At 36.0% G+C, this 12,103-nt stretch overlaps 1 protein-coding gene across 4 annotated transcripts in view; it reads left to right on the forward strand.

Annotated features, from left to right (window-relative positions):
- The window catches only part of NELL1 (neural EGFL like 1), a 745,741-nt gene extending 735,534 nt beyond the window's left edge, over nucleotides 1-10,207 (forward strand). For 3 of the 4 annotated variants that reach the window (XM_072969672.1, XM_072969673.1, XM_072969675.1), the window contains 3 exons: nucleotides 4,350-4,526; nucleotides 7,155-7,379; nucleotides 8,842-10,207. In XM_072969672.1, coding sequence (XP_072825773.1) covers nucleotides 4,350-4,526; nucleotides 7,155-7,379; nucleotides 8,842-8,892 — 453 coding nt within the window. In that variant the 3' untranslated portion in view covers nucleotides 8,893-10,207. The remainder of the gene's footprint in view (nucleotides 1-4,349; nucleotides 4,527-7,154; nucleotides 7,380-8,841) is intronic. The other variant, XM_072969674.1, reaches the window with a different exon arrangement.
- The last annotated feature ends 1,896 nt before the right edge of the window (nucleotides 10,208-12,103 follow it).

Raw genomic sequence — 12,103 nt, forward strand, 5'->3', positions numbered from 1 at the left:
ACACACATAGATTGAAAGTGAGAGGATGGAAAAAGATATTTCATGCAAATGACAAGAAAGCGGGAGTAGCAATACTCACATCAGACAAAACAGACTTTAAAACAAAGGCTATAAAGTGAGATAAGGACAGTATATAATGATCAAAGGAGCAATACAGGGTGAAGATATTGTACTTGACAGCATATATACACTCAATATAGGAGCACCTAAATATATGAAACACTAACAGACATAAAGGAAGATATTGATGGGAATACAATAATAGTAAGAGACTTTAACACCCCACTAACATCATTGGATAGGTCTTCCAGACAGAAAATCAATAAGGCAATGAAAATACTAAATGATACAATCAAATAGTTAGACTTTGTTGATATTTTTAGGACATTACATCCCCCCAAAACAGAATATACATTCTTTTCAAGTGCTCATGGAACATTCTCTAGGCTAGACCACATACTTGGGCATAGAAGAAGCCTCAGCAAATTTAAGAGGACAGAAATTATTCCAAGTATCTTTCTTCTCTGACCACAATGTCATTAAACTAGAAATCAACCACAGAAAAACAAATGAGAGAAAAAAAAAAACAGCATGGAGACTAAACAACATGCTACTATACAACCAGTGGAGCAACGATGAAATCAAAGAAGAAATTCAAAAATACTTTGAGACAAACGACAATGAAAACACAACCACACAAAATCTATACAGTAAAAGCAATCCTAAGAGGGAAGTTCATAGTGATACAGGCCTTCCTCAAAAAAGAAGAACAATCTCAAATAAACAATCTAACCTCCCACCTAAAAGAATTAGAAAAAGAAGAACAAACAAAACCTAAAATCAGCAGAAAGAAATCATAAAGATCAGGGAGGAAATAAATAAAATAGAGATTTAAAAAAAAATAGAAAAAAATCGATCAAACCAACAGCTGTTTTTTTTTTTTCAAAGATAAACAAAATTAACAAATCTCTGACCAGGCTCACCAAGAAGAAAAGAGAGAGTACATAAATAAACAAAACAAGAAATGAAAATGGAAAGATTACAACCAACACCATAGATACACAAAAAAAAACTTAAGAGAACACTATGAGCAACTATATGGCAATAAATTGGACAACTTAGAAGAAATAGACAAGTTTCTAGAAACATACCATCCACCAAAACTGAACCAAGAAGAAATAGATCATTTGAACAGACCAATCACTTGAAGTTAAATAGAATCAGCAATAAAAAACCTCCCTGCAACTCACAGTCCAGGACCAGACGGCTTCACTGGGAAATTCTACCAAACATATAAAGAGCTCATACCAATCCTTCTCAGTCTTCCAAAAGATTGAAGAGGACGGAGTACTCCCAAACTCATTCTATGAAGCTGCCATCACCCTGATAACAAAGCCAGACAAACACAGTACCAAAAAATAAAGCTATGGGCCAATATCATTGATGAATATAGATGCAAAAATCCTCAACAAAATATTAGTAAACAGAATCCAACAACACATAAAGAAATATCATACATCATGATCAAGTTGGGTTCATCCCAGGGACACAAGGATGGTTCAACATACGCAAATCAATCAATGTGATACACCACATCAATAAGAGAAAGGACAAAAATCACATGATCATCTCAATAGATGCAGAAAAAGATAAAATTCAACACCCATTTATGATAAAAACTCTTATCAAAGTGGGTATAGAGGGAGCATATCTCAACATAATAAAAGCTATTTGTAACAAATCTACAGCCAGCATAACACTCACAATGGTGAAAAGCTGAAAGCCTTTCCACTAAAACCTGCAACAAGACAAGGATGCCCATTCTCACCACTTTTATTCAATGTTAGTATTAGAAGTCCTAGCCATAGCAATTAGACAAGAAAAATATATAAAAGGGATCCAAGTTGGAAGAGAAGAGGTAAAATTGTCATTATATGCAGGTGACATGATACTAAATATAGAAAAACCTAAAGACTCCACATAAAAACTACTAGAGCTAATAAAAATTTGGCCAGGTAGCAGGATACAAGATTAACATACAGTAGTCAGTGGCATTTCTTTACTCTAATGAATATATCAGAAAAGGAAAGTAAAGAAACAACCCCTTTTAAAATTGCATCCAAAGAATAAAATACTAGGAATAAATCTGACCAAGGAAGTGAAAGATTTATATGTGGAGAACTATAAAACATTGACTAAGGAAATTAAAGATGACTTAAAGAAATGGAAAGATATCCCATGTTCTTGGATTGGAAGAATTATTATTATTAAAATGGCCATACTACCCAAAGCAATCTATAGGTTTAATGTGATCCCTATCAAATTACCCAGGACATTTTTCACAGACCTAGATGAAAACAATCATAAAATTTATGTGGAGTCATGAAAGACCAAGATTTGCCAAAGCATTACTGAAGAAAAAGAATGAAGTTGGAGGAATAACCCTCCCAAACTTCAGACAATACTACAGAACTACAGTAATCAACACAGCATGGTGTTGGCACAAAACCAGACATATGAATCAATGGAACAGAATAGAGAGCCCAGAAATGAACCCACAAACTTTTAGTCAATTAATCTTTGACAAACGAGGCAAGAACATGGTGTAAAGATAGTCTTTTCAGCAAATGGTTTTGGAAACCTGGACGGTTGCTTGTAAATCAATGAAGTTAGAATATTCCTTCACACCATACACAAAAATAAACTTAAAATGGCTTAAAGACTTAAACATAAGACAAGGCACTATAAACCTCTTAGAAGAAAATGTAGGAAAAACAGTATCCAACATAAATCTCAGCAATGTTCTGCTAGGGCAATCTACCTAGGCAATAGAAATAAAAATAAAAATAAATGGGACCTAATTAAACTTATAAGCTTTTGCAGAGCAAAGGAAACCATAAGCAAAACAAAAAGACAACCTAATAAGAGAAAATATTTGCAAAAGATGAGACTAACAAGGGCTTATTTTCCAGAATATATAAACGGGTCGTACAACTTAAAAAAAAACACACACAAATCAATTCAAAAATGGGCAGAAGACATAAACAAGCAATTCTCCAATGAAGACATACAAGCGGCCAATAGGCACATGAAAAAATGCTCAATATTGCTAATTATCAAAGAAATGCAAATCAAAACTACCATGAGGTACCTCACACTAGTAAGAATGGCCGTCATTCAAAAGTCCACAAACAAATGCTGGAGTGGCTGTGAAGAAAAGGGAACCCTCCTACACTGTTGGTGGGAATGTAGTTTGGTGCAGCATTATGGAAAACAGTATGGAGATTCCTCAAAAGACTAAAAACAGGCTTACCATGTGATTCAGCAATCCCACCCCTGGGCATATATCCAGAGGGAACCTTTATTCAAAACGATACATGCACCCCAATACCCATAGCAGCACTATTTACAATAGCCAAGACATGGAAGCAACCTAAATGTCCATCGACAGATGACTGAATAAAGAAGTTGTGGTATATTTATATAATAGAATAATACTCAGCCATAAGATAATAAAATAATGCCATTTGCAGCAACATGAATGGACCTAAAGATCATCATTCCAAGAAAGAGAAAGACAAATACCACATGATATCACTCATACGTGGAAATCAAAAAAGAAGAAAAAAATAACACTATGAACTCATCTGCAAAACAGAAACAGACTTGCAGACATAATGAACAATCTTATGGTTGCTGGGGAAAGGGAATGGGAAGGGATAAATTTGGGATTTTGAGATTTTCAAATGTTAGCCACTATATATAAAAATAGATTAAAAATGTTTTGCTTTACAGCACAAGGAACTATGTTCAATGTCTTGTGATAACCTTTAATGAAGAATATGAAAACCAATATATATGTATGCATATGCATGACTGGGATATTGTGCTGTACACCAGAAATTGACACATTGTAACTGATGGTACATCAATAAAAATTTTTTTTTAATTTTTAAAAAGTATAATCAGACTTTGAGTTGAGATAGAGATAAAATAGATGAATGTATTTCAATGTGGTAGGTGATACCACTGTGAACTGGGAAAAGTGCAGTAGCTTGATTTTCCACTCAGGTTAGTTCTTGATCTTTTATGCATTTTTGGCTGCTTAGTTATAATTTTACTTAGAAATATGGTTTTTAATGAAACATTTAGAAAGTTTCACAGAACATATCAACTTCTTTTTTAAACTTACTACATTTTTTACTTGAGAGGTGGCCAAGGGAGTACATTGCCTCTGAAAAAATCTTTCCTATGTTCTCTGTTAAGTGCATATAAGGTTCAGTTTTCATAGTGCAGCTATCTTATTATTTCCCTAATGATGAAACTTCTTTAACCTCATTTCTAAACAGGATGGGAAGATATTCTGCCGACGGACACCTTGTGATTGCCAGAATCCAAGCGTTGACCTTTTCTGTTGCCCAGAGTGTGATACCAGGGTCACAAGTCAATGTTTAGATCAGAATGCACACAAGCTTTATCGAAGCGGAGACAACTGGACTCACGGCTGTCAGCAGTGCCGGTGTCTGGTATGTCAGCTTCCTTTACAGGGTGTTATCCCTAATCTGAGGGGGGTGGTTACAAACTCAGTAGCCTATGGGCCCTCGTTTCCTGCTATTTGTGATGCTGTGCAGGGATTTGTGGGTCTTGTGACTAACAAGGGGGCATATGCTCTTCCAGAAGACATTTGGATTCTACTATTTAAAACACCATGCAAGACAGAAACAACATTTCTTTTTTTAGATTTTTTTTTTACATTTTTATTGATTCATAATCATTTTACAGTGTTGTGTCAAATTCCAGTGTTCAGCACAATTTTTCAATCATTCATGGACATATACACACTCATTGTCACATTTTTTTCTCTGTGATTTATCATAACATTTTGTGTATATTTCCCTGTGCTATACAGTGTAATCTTGTTTATCTGTTCTACAATTTTGAAACCCCAGTCTACCCCTTCCCACCCTCTACCCCGCCCCCCCCCCCCCGGTAACCACAAGTCTGTATTCTCTGTCCATGAGTCTATTTCTGTCCTGTATTTATGCTTTGTTTTTGTTTGTTTGTTTGTTTTTGTTTTTTAGATACAACATATTTATGGCACAGATTTGGCCCAAGTTCATTTACAACTGCTACTTTTTAGCAAATCCAGAGCAATACAACCCTTCCATGATAGTTTTCAAAGCCTTGACTGGGACTTGTAGTTCTTATAGAGCCAAATCTTTCATTTCTTGGGACATTACCACTGAAGGTGTCAGTATGAGAGAGAACAGAACAGAGTGGAAATATCAGGGGTTGATACTGATTCTAGGGTCATACAGACCCAGAATTCAGTCCTGTTTCTCCCACATGTTGTGTGTGATTAACTTGGGCAGGTCCTAGCATTTCACTGATCATTCTTTCCTTCAGTGTACACAAGTGGGTGAACACCAATTCTGTAGCACTGTTACGAAGATTAGAGATACATGTGAAAGGCACAGTTAGTACTTGACACATAGAAGGTACTTAGTGCACAGTGGTTACTCTTGTTACTGTGTCCTCGATTGAAAAAATTTTTTCAGGTGCTATGCTAAGCCTTTATATAGAAAAAATGAAGTTATTTTGGATCTTAATATAGGGGTACTGATAGTATAATCATATTTGAGAAAGTCCAGAGGAAAAGTTTCATTTCTGGACCAGATAATTTGTTTTAAATTATACCACAAATATTTCTAATATTACACAGACTGTTAAGACACATTGTCATAGTGAATATGATGTTCCATATGAGAGGAACTCACAGCCAGTGGAGTTAAGTCATAACCAAGCCAATTTATAATGGAAACGGGTAGTTGTGTTCCATAGTTTAACAGTTGCTGAAATGAGTGATTCAGTCTGTGGATACTGTATAAAAACAGGCACTCAGAGAACCTGTGCTATAAACTTCTATTGGATTTTCTAAAAATCATCTGGTGAATGTGCAGATAATCTTAATAGAATAAATCCTTCTTAATCACCCCTAATACTGTAACTCAGATATGTTCAAATCATAGCCATTTTTTACATTTCCCATCCAAGCACAGACAAATCCAACACAACTACAGAATTAGCTTCCCTATCAGTCTGGTAAATTGCATTTCTCTTTCAAAAAGCCAATCATCGGGCATTCAGAAGAATTGGTATTAGTTTTAGACAGGAAATATTCATAGAATTTTAAAAGAGTATCCTCTCCCACCCCCAGTCCCTAAGGTTAATATTTCCTGGGAAAACTGAAGCTGTTGAACACACTTAATAATGATTTAAGAATGTTATTGTAGGTTATATTTAATAAATATTTATCAAGAATTTGCATGTGCCAGGCTCTGGAAAATATAATGGTGAGCATGACAGACATGGTCTAAGGTGAAGCTGACTGAATAATCAGACATGAGTTTGCATAAATTATAATGAGTGTCATGATAACAGAAGAGGCTGCATTGGGAAACAGATCTGCCTATGACAGGCAGCCCAATGGAGCCACAGGTGCAAGACTCTGTAATACGTGGAGACACCCTCTGAGCTGTAACACTGTACCACACATGTGTGATCTGTCACTAGCCACACGTTATATTCAAAACCATTCTGAAACGGTTCTCCTGATAGTATCCAAGCTCAATTTTAAATACGAGATAAACAACGAAGTGCATGATGTTGTTGAAATAATACAGTGGTTCAGGTTCCCCTTTGACCTTAAGAGAAATTTCTCTTTATACACCAGCCCAGTACCTTACCATGTTTGTTCATTTGATTAGCATTTATTGACCAAAACTGTGCTAAGCATCAGGGAGATAAAGGAGCAAGCCCAAAGCCTGAATTCTCACGACTTTATCTGGAATTGTGCTGGCAAGTATGATAAGGATCATAAGTATCATGATAAAAATAATTGTGGGCTGCCATTGGTACACAGAGATAGGACCTAAATCTCCCTGGGGCTGCAGTACAGAAGGTCAGCAAAAGCACCCTGGAGGAGGTGATATCTGCACTAGCCCTTCAAGGAGAAAGCACATCAAACCCACAATGACGCTCAACAGGAGGTCAGGACAGTGGTTGGAATTACTGAGAATTTCCCCCCCTGGGACGTCAGCAACAGAACTGTGCAGAAGGACAATGATGAGACGTTTTTGGCTTTCTCTCCACAGGAAGGAGAGGTGGATTGCTGGCCACTCACTTGCCCCAGTTTGGGCTGTGAGTACACAACCATCTTGGAAGGGGAGTGTTGTCCCCGCTGTGTCAGTGACCCCTGCCTGGCTGATAACATCGCCTACGACATCAGAAAAACTTGCCTGGACAGCTATGGCCTTTCGAGGCTTAGCGGCTCAGTGTGGACAATGACCGGATCTCCCTGTACAACCTGCAAATGCAAGGTAATTGGGTGTCCTGAGGGTAAGCAGGCCTTGAACAAATGCCAGAGAACAACTGCAGGAGGCCCACTCCTGATGTTTCTGAAGGCACGGGCTCCCAGGGGCACGGAGGAAACACAGACAGGTGATCTCTTCTCACTGGAGGTTAATCTGTCTGAGTGGATGGTAGCTGTGCCGTGTATAAAGGCAAATTCCAAATGAACATGAATAAAATAGCCTCTCTCTTACCTTTAAACTACAGAATTTAGACAATTGACACTAGGCCCAATTATGGCTGATTTAAGCCATTTTGACCTGCATATTAAAAAAGAAAAAAAGATTTTTTTTCCATCCTGGAAATGTTTATAAGCTCTTACATGAAACTGTCAATGTCAGGAAAAAAAGCGCTCTATGAATCTATGAAAGTTGTTGGCTTTGCTTAATTATCACAGCACCTTATGTGGAGACTTCAAGCTCTTGCTGCTTCAAGATTTAATTAATTGTGATTATTTTCCCGTCTTTTTGGAGGAGTTCCCATGAGGCACCCTCGTATGTCTTCAAAATTAAAAACTGACCCCTTCCTTCTTCAAAGCTGGTAGCTGACTTGAAGCAAGGGCTAGGCAGGGTCAAATCTGTGGCAAAACATCTGTTTAAGATTCCCATGATTAAGCATGTTAAAAATACCAGTCTTTTGGATTCTGTCAAATCCTGGCTCAGCTTCAGCCACCAGTGGAATGTTCCCCCACTTGTATTTTTATACTTTAATAAATGTGGATTCCTTTCTCTTTCCTGAAAAGTACCATCTTAAGATGCAGCCTCAATAGGGAAAGGGCATCAAACGTCCCATTATACCTTCAGCCCCAGCAAACCGAATGAGCAGGAGACAGGGAGACCTATGTTATTTAGTATTATTTCTTTGAGGTCAGGTTTGAGATTCATTTAGGAGGATTACAAAGGTATATGTATGTTAATACATGTAACTGATTTTTTCATGAATTTCCAGTAATTGATAGGTACTGTCCCCTTCATAGTAACCAAGAGAGACTCTAGATTTTATCCCTAATATGCCCACCTTTCTGGAAGCCATTTTGGAGAGGCCTTCAGGTTCTTGTGGCACTTTTGATTAGCATTATTAATGGCAAATCATCTTTCGAGCGTTTACTTTTGGAAAGAATCTCATTTAGAATAGGTCCAGTGAATAAGTTGTGCGAACAAACGGAAATATGGGGGAGGAGTCTCAAACATGGTTTGAGCTCAGACAGGGGTGTAATGAAGTTGCACTGCCAGCAGAACCCAACAAGAGGGACCTTCAAGGGTCGCATAAGCCTTTCCTGTCTTTCCACTCCTTCTCTGGCATTTTCTAGTAATTTTTTTATAGCATTCATGGTCTCAAAATGTAGGTGGTCATTTTGAATGTAAAAGTGCACACTGCCTATCGATTTATAGACTGTGTCTCACTGGCTAATGCTTATGTCTTGACGCACAGAATGGAAGTGTCTGCTGTTCTGTGGATCTGGAGTGTCTTCACAATAACTGAAGTATTTTAAATGGACTCATCACTGCGAGAGACAAATGGACTAAATAAACCATCCAACATAATGAAGAACAGGACTTGATTTTTTTTTTTTTTAAACCACAGACGATTACCAAAGTATCCATTGAAGGAAGGGGTTCGGGGGTTGCCTCTCAGACCTACCATGTTGCTCATTCTTGCTAACCTAGTCTAGGTGACCTACAGTGCAGTGCATTTAAGTCTATGGTTGTTAAAAAAAAAAGTTTCCCGTGTTGTAAGTCACATGTTTCCCTTATCAGATCATTTGCAAACACGTTTAAATGCTCTCATGGTAAATGTTGATGTATTTTTTGGTTTATTTTGTATACGAACATAAGAGAGACTCAGCTACTTTTATTTATTTTTTTTCTGGATTTTTGGATCAAATTCTACAAATAAAGTTGCCTGTTGTGGTTTTGTCCCATCCACTGCATACTTAGATCCCTGTGAAATGCATTGATAAATATATGTATGTAGAGCCTAACTGCATCTGACTTACACTTCAAACTATTGAACACATCCCAGATGCCCACTCATTTAGCTTACATCAGCTGAAAGCAAATATGGTATGTTAAAGACCACAAACATAATTTAAAAAAAACCTTCTCCCCTTGGCAAACAAAATCTTAAGCCACAATTTAGAAGCAACAACGTTTACAACCTTTCTTCTGGCATTGAAAGAGAAAGTATCTTTGCATCAGTTTTATACAGTATTTGATAACTTACAAGGGACTTCCAGGTCTATGAATATAAGCTGTCATTATAGCACAGGAGCACTGTATTATTCCTACTTTACAGAAAAGTAAATTAATGTAACCCAGTCCACCTATTTTTTCAGATTTAATTGATTTATGGCACACTGGGATTGGTAACCAAGTCTCATAATGCCTGCCCAATGATATTTTCCACTAAACCATTCAACCTCATATGGTAGAGGATACACTTTTTAAAAAGATACTTTTATGCTCAGGAGTTATTTTAGAACACCAAATGTCTTCATTTGAGTCACTACCATATTTTTGAGTTGGCAGTTACTGAGTTACACCGAATGAGTAAATGTGCAAATGACATTATATCTGAGCTGAGAAATCAAACTTAGGTTGTAGTTTCAAATGAACTACATCGTAATAGTTTGTAACACCTAAGGCTCCTGAATTCATCATTATTCTCAGTCAAGTTGGCTCATGAATTTTTGTTCACAAAATCAAAACATCAAAAAAGACCTAAGATGTTAAGTCAGTCATGCTAAAAATATTTCAAATGCCCAATATTAATAGAACTATTAAAGATTACAAGTTCAGATCATTGTGTATTTATTGATATTCGTCAATATTTTTGTGATAACATTCACTACATGAAGTCAATCTCATATGCTATGTATTATGATATAGCAGTTTAAACTACATTTAACAACTACTACTACTATTATGGTAAATTAGAACAAATCTCCATTTTAAATGTAATCTTGGGATGGAGATTTTGAAAATGATTCTTTAGAATGTATTTATGACACCTCCATTAAAAAATACCTATCAATTTTTTATTGGAAAAACAAAGACATTTATAAGAAACATTAGTGACTGTAAGGTGAGGGGGTTGGCAAACTATGGTCCCTTTTGTCAAATTCAGCCTTCTTCTTACTTCATTGGAACAAAGTCATGCCCTTTCATTTACACTCTCTACTGCTGAAAAGAATGGCAGAATTGAATAGTTCCAATGAAGACCCACAAAACCAAAAAGATCACCATCTTGCCCTCTACAAAAAAGTTTGTCAGTGCCTGGTGTAAATGATAGCTAAACATTTGTGTGTATTTTAGAATGCATGTTTCCATGGTTTGTCCAAGGAATTTCCAAAATTGATCAGTTTCCATTGAATCTGTATATATTCATACCTTGTTGCAAGGCCATTAGCATTGACGACTCATCCTAAAATACTGGTGTTTTACAACTACAACCATAAAACTCAGTATTTTCTTTTTTTTTTTTTCTATTTCGGTTAAATTTAATCTGTGCTAACTTGATGACAAAATGTTATTGATATTTACTAGCACAATTTAAACTACTTCCAGCTCCTATCAATAAGGGGTTTATTACTTCCTGTAAAATTATTGATGATATACTCTTATTAAAAAATTAAGTACTTTATTCATAAGGTACTATGCTGAGGAAATACAAAGATGAACAAAATTGTCTTTAAAGATCACTATTACATGGGCCTTTAGAAGGTGCTGACAGTTAATCCATTAGGGGATTCTATTGAGATAAATTACTGCCTAAAATACCTTCTTCATCCAGAAATTGAAAAAAGTTATTTTAAAAAATGTGATAAATCTCCTGATGGAATGTGTTTAAATCTCATGCTGATAGGCAGTGTGAAATGGCTATCCTTTAATGAACCAAAGCGGTGTCTGACAAATGTATCTACTTGCAGATCATAAACCATTGTCTGCACCACCACACATGTAAAGATACTAACATACACATTGGTAAGAAACAATGAATAGATAAGCAATTATGTAGCTATTCTCCAACTGTCAATAGTATAAAAGCATTGTGATTCAGGAGAGTAGAATATGAGGGGAATGAAAGCTCTATATGTTAACTAGACACATCAATTAAACATAAATTTTGCCTCATTTTTCCTTCTAGGTTGCTTATGAAATATATATATACATATATATGTTATCTATATACAAATATATATACATATATAAGTTATATATAGGTACCATATCTATAATCTCTATATATATATGCAATCGATAATGCATATATAAATATATATTATATATTCATATACTGTGTGAGCTTTCTAGTTCTGTACTTGTGTCGCTTTTATGGACTTACTATACATTTTTCTTTATAGTTCAATATATATACAATCTTTAGCATCCAGCATAGTGCCTTGCACAGAGTAGGTTTTCCAATTATTCTTTTAAAAGTTGAATCCATAACCTTTTATAATGTCAAAAACTCATCATGGGGAGGGTGGAAACAACTCACTCGTGTGGCTTTCAAAGGTTCTTAATCAATAAGCTCTGTTTAAAGATAAAATGTATTTGGCGCTTTACTATAAAAAATCAAATAAATAAGAGAAGAATTTCTCTGCTTAGACCAGGGTTAGACAATTGGAACCCCTTCACACATAACACAACTCAAAACTTCAACAGAGCACAGCTTGAAAGCCATTGGCCAA

The sequence above is a fragment of the Vicugna pacos genome, chromosome 10 (genome assembly GCF_048564905.1).
Source record: "Vicugna pacos chromosome 10, VicPac4, whole genome shotgun sequence".
Classification (NCBI taxonomy): Eukaryota; Metazoa; Chordata; class Mammalia; order Artiodactyla; family Camelidae; genus Vicugna; species Vicugna pacos.